This window comes from Oratosquilla oratoria, chromosome 25, assembly GCF_046742065.1.
Source record: "Oratosquilla oratoria isolate Oo_2021 chromosome 25, ASM4674206v1, whole genome shotgun sequence".
NCBI classification, from domain to species: Eukaryota; Metazoa; Arthropoda; class Malacostraca; order Stomatopoda; family Squillidae; genus Oratosquilla; species Oratosquilla oratoria.
This window is the reverse complement of record NC_134801.1, coordinates 24,180,843-24,203,342: the sequence shown is the minus strand read 5'-3', so window position 1 is coordinate 24,203,342 and position 22,500 is coordinate 24,180,843. Positions and strand designations below refer to the sequence as shown.

General features: G+C 39.5%; 1 protein-coding gene across 6 annotated transcripts in view; it reads right to left on the bottom strand.

Annotated features, from left to right (window-relative positions):
• LOC143038861 (uncharacterized) overlaps positions 1–22,500 on the bottom strand; it is a 603,232-nt gene that overhangs the window by 509,169 nt on the left and 71,563 nt on the right. For all 6 annotated transcript variants that reach the window (XM_076208495.1, XM_076208497.1, XM_076208499.1 and 3 more), the window contains exon 4: positions 15,207–15,278. In XM_076208495.1, the coding sequence (XP_076064610.1) occupies positions 15,207–15,278 (72 nt within the window). The remainder of the gene's footprint in view (positions 1–15,206; positions 15,279–22,500) is intronic.

The following is a 22,500-nucleotide window of genomic DNA, read 5'->3' as shown; positions in this document are numbered from 1 at the left end:
CCCTCCACTTAGGATTTCACGACCCTGGTATGTCGATGCTCAACACTAAGAACCCACGCGGTGGCGGTGGGAGCTTCAACAGAGTTCCATAAACAAGGGACATAACTTCGCTAATCTTTGTCAGGTGAGAGCTTCAACAGAGTTCATAAACAGGGGACATAACTCCGCTAATCTTTGTCAGGTGAGAGCCTCAATAGAGTTCCATAAACAGGGGACATAACTCCGCTAATCTTTGTCAGGTGAGAGCTTCAACAGAGTTCCATAAACAGGGGACATAACTCCGCTAATCTTTGTCAGGAACGGAGGAGGCGCTGAGAGAGGAGGTAAATACCCAACGTGCCGCAAGGGCCAACTGTAAGGCGCTCGAGGAGGAGCACATGAGGAAGGAGCTCGTCTTTGGTCGAGGAGTCAGCGTACTGCGACCTTGTGCGTTAATTAAAGGTGCGTCGTGACTCCGCTTTGGGTTAGGGCGGACGCGACACCGTTCATTCCCACCAACGCTTAAACCTCTTCCGTTTATGCAAATAGTTTAATATATATATATATATATATATATATATATATATATATATATATATATATATATATATATATATATAATATATATATACACACACACACACACACACATTTATCAACCACAATTCACTTTAATTCTAAGCCATCAACATCGAGAAACTCGAGGAGGCATACATGCAGAAACTGAAACGTGGTACAGCCAAGGACTCGAATCTCCGCTAGCACGTGACATGTAATAGTAACTTAACCGATTGCACCATCAAGAGAGACATACATACATATATATTGTGTGTGCGTGTGTGTGTGTGTGTGTGTGTGTGTGTGTGTGTGTGTGTGTGTGTGTGTGTGTGTGTGTGTGTGTGTGTGTGTGTGTCGTGCGTGTACTGTGCTAAGAGGAGTTCATATACATCAGAACTTCATTCTAGTCCTGCATGCATATATATGCGGAGGATCCAGGTCTCGCTCGCATGCCTGGGCACGCAAGGAAAATGGTCATCTTACCCAAAGAAGGAAAAGTGGTTCTTGTAATAGAGGCGCGAACCTCACACCCCAAATTCAAGAGCGGCTGAAATAATCCATCTTGAAGGTGTGGCCGCTGCTTCTCCACGTTCGTTAGAGCGTTGAGCAGTCGAGGCAACAGTTTGGGGGGACGGGGGGCGGCGGGGGAATTTGCCTTAGATGCAACGGTAGGTGATGGGGTTAGTCACTACATCATGGTATATGGGTATTATCCGGAAGAGAGTGATTATATTAAATTTTGAATTTCTTTGAACAAATAGATAAACCTCCGTCCGCCATTACATAAATTATATACAATCAATATTTTGTTACTTTGTACAATTTATAGTACAATGTTACATTTAGATGCTTTTCATATCATAAGGGCTATCCTTGTATGTGGCAACATTATTTACAATATATGATTTGATTATTATGGGCAAATACTATTGTTTGACCACGATTAGTAATTTTATTATACAACAATGCTATATGCGTTAAGGGGACACTGCAGTAGTGGTGTGTTGCCACAGAGGGAACTATAGTCTCTTTCACGCCAGATATTTTCATTTAGGTCAGAGGAGGTTATATGGGCATGTGGCACGGTTCCCTGATGTTGGCAACGAAAGAACGCTCACAGAATTCGTGTTATTTCTCACCTAATTCATATTCAACGTGAAAAATTTCATCACTTTTGATATTGCCAATAACTTTAATCTTAAAGATCTGTATCAAGTCACCCCTGTGTTTAATCTTTTTAGGGAACAATTCATAACATCTAAAACACTTCATGTTCTGGTCTTTCTTCCAATCCTATTTGTGCCTGTTCATTTATTTTGTCACATTTTGTAGTTCTGTATAAAGACTTCAGTCATCATCTTTCTGCTGCCTCCACACGAGTTTTCTTTCTTGCATTCCTCGTCAAAGTCTCACTCCCGTAGATAACACTCGAAACAATTATTGCTTCATACATTCCTTTCCTTACATTCAATGGCAGACGTTAATTCTACTTACTTCTCTCGAGGTACTTCCTACCCTCTACCCTTCCTTCTAGTAATAAAATATTAGTTACTGGGTGCTGGACTACTTAGCCCTGACTACAGAGGGCGCTAGGCTCGGAAAATGTTGGAAACGCTGCTCTTGTGCCAATTCATTCTTCCAGTCTTTCACTTTCATGTACACAAAGTAGAAATTGTATCATACACAGGTAGCTCGATGTCTTCCGTTAATATTCGCTCATCTGCTCATATCGGACAATAGTTTTGCAATTCTCTTCGGACTGCTGTCACAGTGTTTCAGGAATCCCGTGGACCGATACTTTCTTTACTTGTTGAGCATCCGTTCCCAGATGTACAAGACTTTTTATCTGTTCTAATTTCTTTCCATGTCATTGTATATCAACTTTGTAATATCCTCTCTTGGTTACCACCTCACTTCCTCCGACCCGCAAGAGCGAATATACAAGTATACATATACATATTCATATGCATATACATGCAATAAAAACACTAGAAGGAAAAGACGAAGAAGAAGAAGAAGAAGAAGAAGAAGAAGAAGAAGAAGAAGAAGAAGAAGAAGAAGAAGAAGAAGGAGAAGAAGAAAAGAAAACAAAGGAGAAAAAGAAGTGAAGAAATGAATATATAGACAAGCAAGTGAAAAGAAAGAAAAGACGAAAAAAACAACAACAATAAAACAAACACAAACGAAATTGAGAATATTTTCTTGGGTCAAGACAAAGTGTCTGGATCTCCCTTTATTCCTTTGAGCTGATATATCGCTGTCTGTTCTATGAATTCTGTTAGTAAGAAACTTTTTACTTTTATGTTAGTGAAAGGTCTTACTTTCCTGAAAACGCCTCTTTACAAATGAATAATCATTGATTCAAATGGAAAAAACAGAGAACTGGTATTTGAACACTCTCCTGAAGCATACTGTATATTACCGTCAGGAAAATTGGGAATATTAAGAAGACATTTAACAACTGTAAAAATACATGTTCAGTTCAGAGTGCATATGTATAATCATATGTATAGGTGTACATATGTATACATATATATACATATATATATATATATATATATATAAATATATATATATATCATAATAAAAACTGATAATTCAATTAGTTTATTAAGTTAATAGGGACACAGTGATACACTGAGTATATATATTTTATATGATATGAATATGCATGTATGCTAATAAGAAACACAGGTAAATTAAGTTCGGTTATGCGAGTGACCTCTGGAAAAAATAAACGAAGTAAAGCACTTTCGTATATTACATCCGGTGCAAAGTACATGTACATATACTTTGTACTGAAGATGTGATGTACGAAAGAGCTTTGCTTCATTTTCCCTTTCTCAGTTCAAAGTACATACGCATGCACTTGGCATTGAAGATGTAATTTACGAAAGCGCTTTGCTTCGTTGGTTTTTCTCTCCCAGTGGCCACTCCTTCACGTACATATGTAATTACATTTACGTGTATATGTAATTACATTTACATGTATATGCATATGTAGGCTATATGTTTATACAAACAATATATACATATACAAGGGTAAATAAAAATGGTTCGCGGAATAAAAATATATATATATATTACACTGAAGTGGCCAATCAGGAGCATATTTTTCAACGTAGTTACCATCCTGCTCAATACACACCTAAAGACAATGTTTCCACCTATGTGAGGCTCCTCTGAAGAACTCAGCAGTCCTCTTTCAAAACTACTTATTTACAGCATTGTTTCGCTTCATCCATGTTTTCAAAGTGAGCTCCATTTAGCGATTCTTTGAGCTTTGGAAAGAGAAAGAAGTCTGATGGGGCGAGATCTGGACTGTAAGGCCAGTGAGGTAACAGTTCCCATCGGAACTCTCGAATCACATCGATTGCAACTCTCACAAATGTGCGGTGTCTTGTCATGGTGAAAAGAATTCCACCATGCAGCTTTCATTGCTGTTTTTAGACCAACGCCTCCCTCAGTTTCCTTAAAACTCCTGCATGATGAGGTCCGTGAGCAGTTCTTTTTCCGTCAAGGAAGTCCACAAACATCAATCCTTTTAAATCCTAGAACAAGGTGGTCATTACTTTCTAAACTGACCTTTCAGATTTGAACTTGATTGCAGCAGATAATCCACGTAGAACACATTGTTTGGGCTGCAGTTTACCTTCAGGATCATACTGATAGATCCAGGTTTCATAGCCAGTAATAATCTGACTTATAAAAAGTTCTTCATCTGTCTCAATTTTGCTCAGAAACGCCAATGAAAGATCAGTTCGAAGAATCAGGTGGCTTGCGCGCAACGCATTTGCGACCCATGGCGAAGAAAGCTTGCTGAGTCCTACATCTTCATGCAAAATTTATTTTGCTGAGCCATACGATATTTCCAGGGCCAAAGCTATATGGTTAACTGTTATTTTTCTGTCTTCTTCAACAAGATTTCTAACAACATCAATCATTTCATCATTTTCGATGTCCTTGGTCTCACGTCCAAAGGATCATCTTCTAGGTCTTCTCTGCCTTCTCAGAATCACTGAATTCACTTGTAGACGGATGCTTTCTTTGGATCATCATCGCCATAATATCTCGGCAAAGCATGAATAACCTCCATCCCCTTACATTCGAGTTTCTTCGAGAATTCTATGTTCATTCTCATCTTAGAATGGCTAATTTCCATGACTCACGAAAGCAAACATTTTAGAAGAATCCTCACTCTGTATCATTCAGTAAATAGCTGATTGCAAGTAACTGGTAGTGAGTTAAGGTCTCGGTGATGCATACATACATACATAGGCTTTTTCCCCCTTACACGGGGGGTAGCCAACAAGAAAAAGGCATAGAAAAAGGTGATGCATACTAACATTTTTTTATCCTCTCACCTGCTCGAGCTCAAGCAATGACAGTATTCCGCGAACCTTTTTTGGTCTCTTCTCGTACACATAGATTGCATGAAGGGGTGATTGTGCTGACGGCTTTGTACGGGGCAGAGACTTAGAATTTAAGCGAGACAGAGAGGAAAATTTTGAATGTGTTTGAGATGAAATGTCTGAGAATTATGGTAGGAGTTACTAGGTTGGATAGAGTGAGAAACGAGGAGGTGAGGAGGAGAGCGGGAGTGGAAGAGAAGATGACAGATAGGGCTGATGAAAGAGTATTGGGATGTTTTGGACACATGGAAAGAATGAGTGAAGAAAGATTAGTAAAAGAGGTGTATAAGGCATAGGTAGAGGGAGTGAATTCGAGAGGACGACCGAGGATGAGATGGATGGATGGGGTAAAGAGAACGTTGAGCAAGAGGGGAATGTCTGTTGAGCAAGGAAGGAAGAAGACAGGGGATAGGGGTGAGTGGGGAGTGGCTGCATATAGATGACACTGTTATGCAAAGAGGGAAAAGCTGGGGGGGGGGATTGTGTGTGAATGGTATTTTGACGCAACCCGAAAGGCTGGCTGTATGAAGGGACGGAGAGGGGGATCGCCGATTGTGAAGCGGCCTTGCTGTGGATGTACTGTGTCTTACTGCATTGCTTTTGAGCCCAGGGCAGTGGACGAGATACAGGGATGACCCGTCATCCATGAGGAGCTAAGATGAGAGGGAGGAAGGGGTGTTATATACATAGATGTACTGTATATGCATATGTATAGGGATATGTATGGGTGTAGATACAGGTACAGCTAAAGACATAGGTTTAGTTATAGGTACAGTTATATCAATAGGCATAGCTGTACGTATACATGCACAAATAATTATATTACTATAGGCATTTTTCTAAGTACAGGTACAAGTTTAGACACATGTCTAGCTGTTGCTAATTATATATAATTAGAAATGATGAAATAAGAGAAATGATTGGAGTAACATTAATTAGAAACAAAATAGAAAAGGCACAACTAACGTGGCTTGGGCACGTGGAGAGAATGGATGAAGAGAGAATTGCAAAGAAAAGATGGAACTGGAGACCAGAAGGTAGCAGATCTAGAGGTAGACCGAAGAAAAGATAGAAAGATGGAGTTGAAGAAATCCTACAGGCAAATGGATTAGGAAAAATAGAGGATTTGAGGGAAGAAGGAAGCTTTGAGAGGACAATCTGGAGAAGTGTGCTGGCCCGACTGACAGGCTGAAAGCCTACCTGGGAGCAGAAGTATTAAAAAAAAGAAAAAAAAAAAAAAAAAAAAAAAAAAAAAAAAAAAAAAAAAAAAAAAAAAAAAAAAAAAAAAAATCCACTTATGCATTTCTCCATCACGTAAAACAGGACTAGAGGGGGGAATGATATATGAGAGTGTAATACATCAATATATAAAAAACACCATGTCATGAATATTTTCCTCATGACGAAAGTGACTATAAATCAGTTGTCCCGGTCACCTTTAATCATGTCTCATTCTAGCAGTAGAATATTAATCAACAGGTCAATTATCTTGAATACATTATGAGCGAGCTTGTGATCCATGTCGGCTTCGGCGACATGAAGCGAAACCTCACTCTTTGGGGACATCACGCGGCGTGGGTGGAGCCTTAGCCCCTGTTCACACTAGCGGTTTCAACCGCCGCGGTTCAGTTACGATGCAAGTCAATGGAGGCGTTCACACACAACCGCGTTGTTTTTCCTTGACTATACGGTTTCCGCGTGGTGAAGGAGGAAATGAATGGAGGTAGCAGAGCGGAGGTATAGTAGAAGGTAATCTTAATTTTTTTTTATAGTGGGAATTTGTTGTCGGTCTTAATGCTGTGTGCCTCTGGTCCGTAGGGTGGTGTCACTAAAGTCCTTGAACACACAACATCGGGTTTAGTCCACGAGGATAGAAGCGCTGGAAAACTACAGCCCATACCAATAACAGGGGGTTGCGTTAAAGGCATAAGAACATTAGAATGCAGACCACAAGAAACCATAAGGCCTACTCTAGGGAGTTCCATGTCTCTTACCACACGAACAAAGAATCTCGATGGCGGATCGGGTTAGAGCGTCGCTATTTGGGGTGGAGGTTGAGATGACGTCATTACGAATCCTGCCACCAGCGAGTTGAACCAAGGACATGGTTCATTAGATTCATTCCACACTACAATGCTCTCTGTAAGGGGCACCGTTGTAGCCTTCTGACAGGGGGAATTCGCGACGTGAAGCCGAACCTTTCTTTTAGGACCAGCAGAAGAGAGGGCTTTTTATTTATTTGTTTTGTTATCATTTGTCTGTTTGTTTATTATTATTTGCTTGATTCACATTTATTGTTAGTTATATGTCAATTTATTATTATTTACTATTTACCTGTTTGTTTATTATCTAACTATACCTATGCATTTATCTTATTTATTATTATTTGTATTATTATGTTTTTTTTTTATTCATTTATCATTATCATAATCTTTTCGCATCCGACCTAGTTATGGACCAAAAGGTCTCCTTTCGGCACATCAAACAAACAGCGGAGTACTGTAGAATGGAAAGAGGCACTCTAGGAAAACCTACGACACTACTGCAGTGTACGAGAATCCGTAGTTTCTGTCCCTCGATTCTCGAATCATCGTTTTAATCATCGGAACGGGATGATGGCCGTTTCTGCCACGTCTGTTCTCTTGCGTCTCTATCTTGTCTTGTACAGACATTTCAGGATTTGCCCTAATCACTTACGGCAGGATTCACCGTAAACGCAAGGAAGCATTAATGGATGTATTTTTATTTCAGGGCGGGGGAGGGAGACTGTCATACGGACTATAATCTACTTACGAGGCGTGTTTTTTAAGTAAGTACCGTTTTGAAATAAAAATGAAACAAGTAGTCTATTTTTTTTTTCAAAACGGTACTTACTTTAAAAACACGCCTCGTATATCTAAAATAAAAAGAAGACTAAATACCAAGAAGAATAGTAGCAACAATATGAAATATAATTTTGACGCGGAAAGACTAGAAGTTGGAAGGCATCTCTACAAAATAGAGGTCAAAATAGGTTTGAAGTCTGGTAAACGAAAAAAGTGAAGATGTCAATGAGGGAGGGAGGGGGGGAAGGAGGGAGGGGGGAGTCAAAGGGAGTGGAGTATGTGGGGATGGAATGGGTGGGAGTGGTTTTTATGCCTTTGTTTTTCGGATAGCTCACTTGTAAGGGGGAGATAGCCATTGGTATGTGTATGTAGAAAGAACAGCGAAAGTAACAGCAGAAGAATGAGCCAAGAAAATAAATCAGCAAGAGAGAAATGGTTACAGGATGGTTACAACAATGATCTATTTATTTATCTATCTACTTATCTATTTTTTAGAGAGATTAGTTTCCGCTCATAAAGGAATACTGCGTTACTGTGGTCCGTAAGGATGCCACTAAAGTCACTAAAATACTGGCTACATAAAACATGCTGTCAATGCCTCACACGGGACCATAGGCGACATGTCGCCTATAGAGGCAACTTGGCGAATTCTTGAAAAAAAAGGGCATCCCTGGAGACTCCTGAGGATTTACCCTTGGGAGATCTGCTGGTGTTGGTGGGCGTGGAAGGGCCAACTAATAAGGTCACAAGATATCTATTCTCAGGAGAGGCAGAAAACGAAGTTGACTAACATTACTCAAGTTGAAGCACCAACTCTCCTCTCAAACGGAGGCTTGAACAATTAGAAAAAAGAATCTCCTGAGTGTGTGTGTGTATTCACTTGGTCTTTGGATCACGTGTTGGACTCGTGATTGACAGCTATTTCCCTCCTGGAAGAGAGCTCAGAGCTCGTAGGCCCGATCTATGGGTAATGCTATGACCTTGCACACACACACACACCCAACTCCCCGCCCACGAGAGTCAGAGTAACGACCCGAAGCGCAGCGGTACCGAAATAATTTCGGCCCTGGGCAGGATTCGAACCAAGAATTACGGGCCACTATGGTGGCAGTTCAGCGCTCTACCAACTGCGCCACCCAGTCGTGTAAAGTGTGTGTGTGTGTGTGTGTGTGTGTGTGTGTGTGTGTGTGTGTGTGTGTGTGTGTGTGTGTGTGTGTGTGTGTGTGTGTGTGTGTGTGTGTGTGTGTGTGTGTGTGTGTGTGTGTGTGTGTGTGTGTGTGTGTGTGTGTGTGTGCGCGCGCGCGTGTGTACAATAAAATCACTAGTAACGGGTGTTCTATAAATGCAAGGTTACCACTATCGAAAAAAACCGGAGCAGAGCGCTTTCGTGTATTACATCGTCAGGGTGAGAATAATAATAATGTAAGAGCCTACATTGGTCGGCTTTCTGTATCCACTAAATTTCAGGTTCCCCTCTGTACGATGAATGTTTACGTCTAAGAAAGGTAGCAAACCATTATTTTCCACTTCGACTGTGAACTTTATATAATTTACTAGGTTATTAATTCTGTGTCTTGCTGTGGATGTGCTGTGCCTTGCGACACTACTTCTGACCCAGGGGCAGTGGGCGAGAGGCAGGGATGACCCGTCATCCAGGAGGTGCCAAGATAAGAGGGAGGGAAGAGGGTAGAGGGGAATGGAGTATGTTAGGGAAGGAATGGGTGGGAGTGGTTTTTATGCCTTTGTTTTTTGGCTACCTCCCTTGTGAGGGGAAAAAGGCCTTTGGTATATGTATGTAGGTATTAATTCTATTAAGGAAATGTGAAGCATCTAATTGATCAGGACATAGAGAATGTCATCGACGTAGCGTAGCCAAGTTATGCCAGGAGGAATGATCTTACTTAAAATCTTGTTCTAAAAAAAATTCCATATACAAGTTACTGAGGACAGGGGAGAGGGAATTTCCCATGCTCATGCCAAATGTTTGGATGTTGTAATTGTCATGAAATTGAACCTTACAGTCTTTAATGCATAATTCGATCACCTGAGTAATGCTATGCGTCGAAAGGGGTAATACGTGTTTGTCTAGTTCAACTGTGAAGAATTCCATAAGATTATGTAATGGAACTTTTGTAAATAACGAAACTATATCATAGTTGATTAATTTGAAATTATATTTTGGCTGTGCAATATTGATTTTGTCGAAGAGATCTTAGTTATTATTAAAATGAGGTGTGGAAATAGTGCCAACTAAAGGGTTGAGAATTGTTAAAAGCCATTTAGAAAATTTATAAGCGGCTGATCCTATTGACGAAATGATTGTTTGGATTGTGTGTTTTGATCAAACCGTACATGTATGGTAAAGGAGGTCTTATAGAGGGGAATTTCTTGATTAAATCACTTTGGTCCTTTAAAATGAGCTTAATCTTTTTTGTTTTAAGTGCTATTTACAGATTCAGTTGGGTTATTTCTAAGTGGAGTGTATATGCTAGTCATTTAGTAAATTTTGCATTTTGTCATATATATATATATATATATATATATATATATATATATATATATATATATATATATATATATATCACATCTAACACCACAGTCGGACGAAAGAAAGAGTAAGCGAAACTATATATTTCGATTGGTAACTGCAATCCTATTATTTAAGAAAACATCCTCCTTCCACTTTGTACTACTGAAAAGGATTGCAGTTAGCAATCGACATATAGTTTCGCTAACTCAACTCTTTCTCTCGTCCGACTGTGGTGTTAGTTGAAACCTAAAAATGTGTTACTACATTTCTCACCAGTGATATATATATATATATATTTATATATATATATATATATATATATATATATATATATATATATATATATATATACACACATATATATATATATATATATATATACATATATATATATATATTATATATATATATATATATGTGTGTGTGTGTGTGTGTGTGTGTGTGTGTGTGTGTGTGTGTGTGTGTGTGTGTGTGTGTGTGTGTGTGTGTGTGTGTGTGTGTGTGTGTGAGTGTGTGTGTGTGTATTCACTTGGTCTTTGGATCACGTGTTGGACTCGTGATCGACAGCTATTTCTCTCCTGGAAGAGAGCTCAGAGCTCGTGTGTGTGTGTGTACGCATAACTCGAAATATTAAAGTATTTCAGATACACTCGTTACAAATCTCCAGAGGTGAACGAAAACAGAGGTGAACGAAAACTAGTGACACAATGCACTTATCCAATTATGTCGCTTGATACCTACAAAAACATGGCAATGACTGTATGTCCCAGTGTTTTCACTTACACGAAATTGCGCAATACCTAAATACCTACACTTTCTATCTAGAAAAGGACAACTGCCCAGAGTTGTTATGAATCTTAGTATGAGGTCATCTATTCTAAATACCCCAGCAAAACGACAACTGCTAACTTTGGGCATCCGTTATATCGAGGGGTCCGCTAAACTAGATGTCCGTTATGAATCTTAGTATGAGGTCATCTAACAGACCTACAAGTGTTACATCAAAATGCCCCAACAAAACGACAACTGCTAACTTTGGGCATCCGTTATATCGAGGGGTCCGCTACACGAGATGTCCGTTATGAATCCTAGTGCGAGGTCATCTAACACACCTACAAGTGTAAAATCCAAATACCCCAACAAAACGACAATGGCTGTCTTTTGGGCATCCGTTATATCGAAGGGTCCGCTAACGAGACGTCCGTTATGAATCTTAGTATGAGGTCATCTAACAGACCTACAAGTGTTACATCAAAATGCCCCAACAAAACGACAAAGGCTGTCTTTTGGGCATCCGTTATATCGAAGGGTCCGCTAACGAGACGTCCGTTATGAATCTTAGTATGAGGTCATCTAACACACCTACAAGTGTAAAATCAAAATACCCCAACAAAACGACAACGACTGTCTTTTGGGCATCCGTTATATCGAGGGGTCCGCTAACGAGACGTCCGTTATGAATCTTAGTATGAGGTCATCTAACAGACCTACAAGTGTTACATCAAAATGCCCCAACAAAACGACAAAGGCTGTCTTTTGGGCATCCGTTATATCGAGGGGTCCGCTAACGAGATGTCCACTGATCGACACCAAAAAGGATACGTCCAAACGACCGTCCCTCATCCCCACGCAGGTGTCGCTCAGCCGACCGGCTGTCAAGGTCACTCGAATTTGGTATTACGAAAAGCAGATCACCAGGGCTTCTTTATCTGCGCCCATCCTCTCCTACTGGGATCGGAAGAGGACTGCACCTGTTGAGGGACCAAGCAGTCCGCTGTCGGGCGCGCGCGCTCACACACACATACTATCTTTGTCTCGTTCTCCCCCTTGCACCCACACGCGGGCATTTATAATCTGCGGACTTGCGAAATTTGCGGAACATAACCTAACCTAACGTCTTCGCGCCTGATCCGGTAGTCCGCAAGTATAAATGCCTCGCGCACGCACACACATACACATCGGCACTCCAATTCTGGTGGGCAATGTGTGTGTGTGTGTGTGTGTGTGTGTGTGTGTGTGTGTGTGTGTGTGTGTGTGTGTGTGTGTGTGTGTGTGTGTGTGTGTGTGTGTGTGTGTAAGGTTACATCATTACCCATGCATCGGACCATATAGGAGCTGAATTCTCACCGGGAGGGTACTAGTATCACAAGTCAAACACGTGATCCAAGACAGTGGTGAACCACACACACCAGAAGACAGTGGTCGCCATATATTACGGACATGTTGGTAACACTATTATACCTCCTCCTTCTCCGTATTCTTTTATTATTCCTTATTCTCCTTTTCTTCTTTATCCTTTTCTCCATTGTCTTCATTTTCTATTCTTCTACTCTTTCTTGTATTTTCTCTCATACTTCCCATTCTCCTCGTCCTCGTCTCCTCCTCTCTCATCCGGGCGAACTGAACGTAAGGGTTTAGACCAGTGGTTTCCAAACTGGGGGGAAATTACCCTCTGGGGGGGGGTAATTTAAAAAAAAAATTCAGGGGTAATAGAGGATGGACAGAAAAAAGTTAATAATTCTGAAGATCAAGAAGCCAAGAATTCCTCAATTAGCTTCTTCGAGCATGCAACTCCATTTACCTCACTGATGTTCTTGACGTCTTTGGCAATAGTCATTAGAGATGCACAATGTTCAAATACAATAGATAAACGAAAATATCTCTTGTGTTTTAATTTAGCCACATGAATAAATGTTGATAACATTTTGTGAATGGGTTAACATGCTTAATGTGACGTGATAAACTGGATAACAAGCTGACAAAGTTTGGGAACAACTGGTCTAAAAAGAAATAAAGAAAAAGATAATTTTGAGGATCTGAAAGAGCATCAGCAACAACCACTCTATGAAAGAAAAGAAAAGAAAAAACTCTGGCTTGCTGTCGTACATCTTCAAGAAATTACTTTTTGTGTAGATATACTTTTTGGGAATTTGTTACAAGGTACTGCAAGGCCGCGCAAGGATATGATTATCATATGAGACTGATTTATTGTGATGAGAGCTAAATCGAAAGTAACAGTGCCAATGCCGAAAGTGGAAGTATATTCCAAACCAAGTAGAATAACTGCTGTAGTGGTGATTTTAATTCAATGTAATGTCGCTTTCTTGTGACAGCACGATCATTTCACAGTACACTCGTAATAAAACCAAATATTTTCACGAGCGACAGGCAGAGAGGCAGACAGGGAGAAGGATAGGCAGGCTGGCAGACAGACGCAAACAGATGGGAAAGCAGAGACAGAAAGACAGATAGACAGAAAGACAGACACAGACAGATGGTATAATCGAAGACAAACATAGACAGACGTATGGCATATGGGTACAGGCAGACAGATGGACTGACAGACAGACGGGAAGACGGACAGATACGGATAGAGAAAGGGACAGACGAGCAGACGGATAGACAGACAGACAGAGAAAAATATAAGAAAGAGGAAGGGGAGTCAGACAGACAGAGGACGCGTCACGGCCATGAGGGACAGAGGCAAAATGACAAATGGAAAATGATGCAGAAACTGACAGACAAATGTTTTGAGATATGGACTAAGTTGGGATATATCATTTTTCTCTGTTTTTTTTTTTTGTCACTATTTTTACTTCATTACAAAACTGCCAATGTGATGAGGCAACGTTGAATAAATGTGGGTAGGTTACGTCGCTGATTAAAAAAAATATATTTCTAATATTTTTTCTTAACACCAACAATGGCTACAGATGCAGATCAACATATGCAATTTTTTATACAAATTCACAATGAAAGTACCAAAATTGCAAATCATAGAGGCGAGGTAAAATTAACGTTTTAGCTTACGAATAGGTAATTACAACTCTATCGGGAAATGTATAATTAGCACTCAAGAAAATTTGCAAAGACTTTTTGGGGAATCACAGATCAGAAAAACACATTGACATTGTGAATATTTAGAAGAGATTTCAGATATTTTTAATTCTACCATGGACTTCCGTCCGGCGGTCACCGAGTTCCATTAGGATGAAACATACATGTTGGTACCAACTGTTCTCGCCACTAAATTCAATAACACTGTTTGCATGAAAATACACCTACATACAAATGTGTGTATATATATATATATATATATATATATATATATATATATATATATATGTATATATATATATATGCAAGAACCACTTGGAAAATAAAAGAAATGAATACCGAACGTTTTCGTCTATTCAAGACATGTTTTGTATCCTGATGATGTCTTGAATAGACGAACACGTTCGGTATTAATTTCTCTTAGTTTCCAAGTGGTTTAACTGCAAGTATTGTTATCACGTGTGTTTAGTGGTTTGTTCTGCATGTGCATGCATATATATATATATATATATATATATATATATATATATATATATATATATATATATATATATATGTAGAGACATTGGGACAAATTATGGGAAAGGTGAAGGGGGAAACACGGGTCTTTATCTTAATATCGAGTTTATTCCTGACCGGTTTCGCTCACAATAGCTTCTGCAGAGGAGTGTTACTCTGGGTCGAAGCTGGCTCACTATATACACCGCCAACTTCGACCCAGATTAACACTCCTATGAAGAAGCTATTGTAAGCGAAACCGGTCAGGAATAAACTCGATATTCAGATAAAGACCCGTGGTTCCCCCTCCACCTTTCCCATAATATATATATATATATATATGTATATATATATACATATATATTTATATATGTGTATATATATATATGTATATATATATATATATGTATATGTATATATATATATGTATATATATGTATATGTATATATATATATATGTATATATATATACATATATATATATATATATATGCGTGAATGTGTGTTTGTACATTTGTATAAGTATATAAATGTGTCAAAAACGAAAATAGTAACAGTAGTACTCACCGCAAATGTGTCGTCACACTGGACCTTGACCAAGTCAGGAACGTTGTAGATCTTGAGCTCCTGCAGTGCACCCTGAAGGAAATAAAGGAACAACTGCGTTAGAAGACCTCGCGAGATCCTCTTGGATACTGCAACGGCAGAGACCATGGTGGTGTTGGATAATACCGTGGTCGTCTTACGATTCTTTTCAGCGAAGTTGATGACGGGTTGCCGGGAACACTTTCACTCGAAGCATTGACACTTTCGCATAACACAGTCCATCCACCACACAGATCATAACATTTTCCGCATTTTTCTTTTCTATGTATTGGTTCGATGGATTTCCGCGACAGAGGACAAGATCACACAGTTCGTGAAATAGCAATAACAAACATGTAAATTCACAAATGAATTCTGTGTACCCAGGCTACTCTAACTAACAATAAACCCTTTGGCATCAGGTAAAGCACCGTGCTAAGGCACACTGGTCATAAAGGCACGATTGGCGTGGTCTCCCCCTCACGAGGTGTAACCAAAAAAAAAGACGGAGTGTGTATCACCTTATCCCGCGACGGCCTTTTGCCGACTGAGCAGTGAGCACTCGCACGAGCTTTGTGGTGGTTTTGGCTGCGCCGCGGGTGGAGGTGGGAGGGAGGGGGAGGGGTCCGAGTGAAGGAGTCCTATAGAAATGTTTTCAGGAGTGACCTCAGAGTCGGATGGTGATTTTCGAGGGTCCTTATCCCCACCACCTTTTTCATAATTTCATTTAATAATTCATAAAGAATTATGGACTGTCTACCGCCCGGACTTCAGGCTTGTGGAACAGTTCACGCGTGAAACAGGAGGTGCTGTCTACGTCATGCAATTGCTAGGCCACAACTACACTGTGGCCCCATGACCATTTCGGCATTAGTGTTGGAAATCGAGGTTTACAACACCGCCAGCGCACTGCCGAGATGTTTTGGGTACGAAGATTTCAGTGCCACTTCAGCCTTTGTCGGGAGAGGACATGCGCGACGCGCTCTCTGTCATGGCCACTCCTGCCAGCCCTTTTCAATGGAAGAGAAGCCACACCCAATATTTTGTAGAGTTATTTAAGCAGCGACGATCATATATCAAAGCAGAATTATTTTTCATCATACTCGGTATACAATAAATGAAAAAAGAAAAAAAAAAGGAAATTAGTGCCAAACTATCAGGTGACCAATTAGAAATGTGATATGCTTGAAAAACATCAAATATGATTCAAATAACGAGCATGTTGATAACCCCATGTGACATTGGAGTCAAGCTAATATTTGAACAAGAGAAAAACAAAAACGAAAATGATTAAACCATTCCCATTTTTTCCACCTCAAGATATCAAACACGAGAGCAGTGCGCCTCAAGAACAATGTTACAAAGGACAGGAAAAAGGCAATGGGCAGGGATAAGTGGAGAGTGTGAGTGTGTAGATGGCACTGTCATGCAAAAGGAAGGTGGGAGGATAGGGGGTGTTTATGTGTGAATGATATTTTGACGCAGCCCGAAGGGTTTTCTCCCCATCTAGTCTTTTTCTGCATATGGGGACGGAGAGAAGGGGTCGCCAATGAAGCGAAGCGGCTTTGCTGTAGATGCACTGTGCCTTGCTGCATTGCGTCTGACCCTGAGCAGTGGGCGGGATACAGGGATGCGAAGGGGTCGCCAATTAAGCGAAGCGGCTTTGCTGTAGATGCACTGTGCCTTGCTGCATTGCGTCTGACCCTGAGCAGTGGGCGGGATACAGGGATGAGAAGGGGTCGCCAATTAAGCGAAGCGGCTTTGCTGTAGATGCACTGTGCCTTGCTGCATTGCGTCTGACCCTGAGCAGTGGGCGGGATACAGGGATGAGAAGGGGTCGCCAATTAAGCGCAGCGGCTTTGCTGTAGATGTACTGTGCCTTGCTGCATTGCTTCTGACCCTGAGCAGTGGGCGGGATACAGGGATGACCCGTCATCCACTAGGAGCTAAGATGAGATGGAGTCGATGGAGGGGAGTGGAATGGGTGGAAGTACGTACGTGCCTCTGACTTGGCTACCCCCTTTTAAGGGGGAAAAACTCTTGGTATACAGATACATGTGATTACGATGTAAAAGAATTTGTCAACAATGAGGTTATATAAAATAGATATAGTCTTCTTTATGTCACGTAATATTCGCTGCATATAGCATATGAAAACATACGCAAGTATATCCTGTCGTCTCAAAGACGACAGGAAAATGTCATTACACATCGTTAGGTCATTCCACGTTCCTCTACTTGACCTCAGAAATTGGTCAATTTGCATTTAGCACAACCCATATAGTGCATAGGTACGATCCCATTCCTAAATGTTGCTTGTCATATATTTCACAAGATTAGATATATTCTAAAAACGACCAAAGACGTAAGTGAATGCACCTACAGCATCGAAAACTTTAAGTGTTTTGTTTCGCAGGAGATGAAATGAAATAGTCCGACGAGAGCAGGAAGATAGAGTGGCCTCATCCGGTGGGAAAAGGGTTTGTAGAAATCCCTTGTAACCCTCTGACCCAGAGCAGTGGACAAGGTGCAGGGATGACCCGTCATCCAGGAGGTGCTAAGATAAGAGGGAGGGTGGAGGGGTGTGGAGTGTATTCAGGGATGGAATGGGTGGGAATGATTTTATGCCTTTTTCTTTTTGGCTACCTCCCTTGTAAGGAGGAAAAGCCTTGGTGTGTGTATGTATGTATGTACTTGTAACTCTTCCACTGACGAGATGGAACCATGGAATTGGATGAATTGTACTGTCAAGGACAATAAAGCTCGTTCCACACGTATCGACTTTTCGTCGTGCGGCGAGCACGACACGACATGTTCTTCGATAATCACGACCACGACCACGTGTGAAAGCGTCCATAGACACCCATAGTCATTGGAGAACACGACGTCGTGTCGTGGACGGCGCACGGCGAAAAGTCGATCCGTGTGGAACGAGCCTAAGAAGAGGAGAATCACTATTCAAATCGAAAGGCGTTATCAAGTGATTGGATTTCTTCATTTTACGTTCCAGTTCGCCTCTATCGCGCTCACCATCAAAATCCTCCGGTACCACGGTGGCAGATCAAAATCCACGACTGTTCAAGATGAACAGACTCACCGCCAGACTCACTGTGTAGTCCATGTTGGTCACCATGAACATCCCTAGAGTATTTATGTAAAACAGACACTTACTGAAATATTATTGAACTGTCAGAAGCACAGAAATCTGAATCTTGAACGATGATAATGATAAGATAATAATGATGATGATGATGATGATGATGATGATGATGATGATGATGATGATAGTAATAATAAAAATAGTAATAATAATAATGATAATAATAATAATAATAATAATAATAATGATGATGATGATGATGATATGGTTTAACGACGCACACTCCCCCTTATCGGGAGGCTAGGACGATGCCCCTCACAGAGGGATTTGTAGCGTGGAAATTAATGAACCATGTCCTTGGTCCAACTTCGCTTGTGGCAGGATTCGAACCGCCCTCACCTCGACCTTCGCCGCAAGTAACAATGCCCTGACCCGCTCAGCCAGCGAGCTTCCAATAATAATGATAATTAATAAATAATAATAATAATAATAATAATAATAATAATAATAATAATAATAATAATAATAATAATAATAATAATAATAATAATAATGATAATAATGATAATAACAATGATAATAATAATAATAATTAATAATAATAATGATAATAATAATAACAATAATAATAATGATAATAACAATGATGATGATAATAATAATTAATAATAATAATGATAATAATAATATTATTGATAATAATAATAAAAATAATGATAATAATAACAATAATAATAATAATAATAATAATAATAATGATAATAATAATGATAATAATAATATTAATAATAGTAATAATAATAATAATAATAATAATAATAATAATAATAATAATGATAATGATAATGATAGTAATAATAATGATAATAATAGTAATAATAACAATAATAATAATAATAATAATATTGATGATAATAATAATTATAATAATAATGATAATAATAATAATAATGATAATAATAATAATAATGATAATAATAATGATAATGATAATAATGATAGTAATAATAATAATTAATAATAATAATAATAATAATGATAATAATAATAATAATGATAATAATAATAATAATAATAATAATGATAATAATAATAATAATTAATAATAATAGTAATAATAATAACAATATGGATAATAATAATAATAATAATAATAATAACAATAGTAATAGTAATAATGATAATTAATAATGATAATTTTAAATAATAATAACTATAATAATAATCATAACAATAATAACAACAACAATAATAACAATGATAATAATAATAATACAATTAATAATAATAATAATAATAATAATAATAATAATAATAATAATAATAATAATAATAATAATAATAATGATAATAACAATAATGATAATAATGATAGTAATGATAATAATAACAATAATAATGATAATAATACATACATACATACATACATATACCAAAGGCTTTTTCCCCCTTACAAGGGAGGTTGCCATAAGAAAAAGGCATAGAAAACCACTCCCACCCATACCATTCCTAATCCACTCCATTCCTTTCCACCCTCTTCCCTCCCTCTTATCTTGACACCTCCTGGATGACGGGTCATCCCTGCATCTTGTCCACTGCAAGAGGCCAGTGTCTATGAGCACCTTCTTGTATGCATGTGGCTTACGTGTCAGGCATGTGGCACATCGTGATGGTTAGTAATGGCATATGGATACAAACCCATTTGAAACGTATTACGACATTCGTATTTATCCGAGCTGCCACCAGGCAATTTCATCAACTGAGAGAAGCCAGCAATCGTAGCTGAAGGGTTAAGGTACGTTTTACTCGATGTGATTAATTTATTGTTAGCCTCCTACCACAGTCAATGGCGGGTCACGCGCATCCTACCTGGCGTCATATCTGGGTAAACGCGTCGATAGCTTCGGTTAAAATGATCAGCCTGGTACTTTGCAGCTCGAAATAAAAGAGTCCCGTTCAAAAAACAAAGACCATCATAGAGCCATGAACGATTATCGTTCAGGGAATAATTGCGCCAAGTAAAACGTAGTTTTATTCGTGTTTTTGTGTACATGTAGCGTGGAAAAAACGCCACTTAAAAGGGTGACGTAGATTGATCAAAACCTTATTTCGATCTCATTCTGTTCCTCAGCTCATATTACCTAGCATTAAAAGAAGAAGAGGAAGAACAATAAGAAGGGGGAGGAGGAGGAGAAGAAGAAGAAAGAAGAAGAAGAGGAAGAAGAAAGAATAAGGAGAAGAGGAAGAAGAAAGAAGAAGAAGAGGAAGAAGAGGAGGAGGAGGAGGATGAGAAGGTGGAGGAAGAGAAGAAGAAGAGGAGGAGGAGGAGGAGGAGAAGAAGAAGAAGAAGAAGAAGAAGAAGAAGAAGAAGAAGAAGAAGAAGAAGAAGAAGAAGAAGAAGAAGAAGAAGAAGAAGAAGAAGAAGAAGAGGATGATGATAAAGAAGAAGGCGAAGAAGAAGAAATAGAAGGAGAAGGTGAAGAAGAAGAAATAGAAGGAGAATAAAAAAAAAACGAGAAAAAAAAAAAACGAAGAAAATTACCATGCTGAAGAAGCTATCAGCAAGTCGGCCTGTCCAGAGTGTCAACAAATTAGTCAAGACCCATCTTGGATATCAAAAGTCAAGGTTTAAACTAATTTGGTTTAATTACCAAGAGTCCATCTGGACGGTTTTGGTTATCGTCGAGTGTGAAACTACAGGTTTGAAGATATCATCTAACCTTGGGTGTCGGACAGAGGGAAACGGCCCTGAAAATGCACATTCGAAGACATAAGGCACCTTGTTTGTAAGAAAAACAACACCAATTGTCATTCTAAAGCTGAGTCTAGAGCTTCGGTGGTTGCCTCCTCTCAAGCTACGGTTACACTAGTCAACGGAATGCTTGGAATCCAACCTTTGGATTCGTCCATCCAATCTTATCTTTGGACGAGTGGTGAGACGCGAGTCCATCTTTACCGTTGAGTGATGTTCCCACCAATCACGTAAGGAGGTACACCATGCCCTACCCTTTACCCAGAATAAGGAACTCTGATACAACGTATGCTATGCCAGTTTCTCAAACATTTTACTCTAAGTAACTTTGAAAGACTCGCGATCTCTCTAAAAATGCATATTTGACGATCTTTGTATGTCTTAAGGACCATTCACACGGGCAAATGGTTTGACAAACCCGGTTTGTCAAACAAATGCTTGAAGTGATGTTTGACTGTGTGAATGGGATATTTGGTTGTCAAACACCTTTGACAAACGTGTTCGACAACCAATTCACACGATCAATCACTACTTCAAACACTTGTTTGACAAACCGGGTTTGACAAACTGTTTGATCATGTCAATGGCCCTTTACACACACACACACACACACACACACACACACACACACACACACACACACACACACACACACACACACACACACACACACATACACACACACACACACACACACACACACACACACACACACACACACACACACACACACACACACACACACACACACACACACACACACACACACACACACACACACACACACACACACACACACACACACTCTCACATACACACACACTCACATAAATTACTGTATCGAACACTAGGCAGAAGACGTTTTTCGTCCACAAAGAACGACAACAGAAGGGCTGACTCAGAGAAAGAAGAGAGAGAGAGAGAGAGAGAGAGAGAGAGAGAGAGAGAGAGAGAGAGAGAGAGAGAGAGAGAGAGAGAGAGAGAGAGAGAGAGAGAGAGAGAGAAAGAAGAGAGAGAGAGAGAGAGAGAGAGAGAGAGAGAGAGAGAGAGAGAGAGAGAGAGAGAGATTAGGCTATCATCATTTCTTAGTATAATCGTGTATACAAAGACCGGACGAAACGCTGAATATTCAGATTGCCTCGGAGCATCACACTCTGAGCCTGGCTCGCTGCCTTCTTGCTTTCTCACCTCCTCCCCTTTTCACAACAAGCAGATTAAGCTGAGGCACGACTTGAAACCCACAATCGTCGCTTCAATCGCCGTCTCTTCCACTCCCCCCCCCTTTTTCTTGCACTTAGACCGAGCCCTATCATATTATTGGGGCCCAACACTCATTTTTAAATAAACTAATTCTCTCCATCATAGTTTGCCTTCAAACCAGCCTAACAATAAGTATATGTATCATTCAGTGATGGAAATATGTT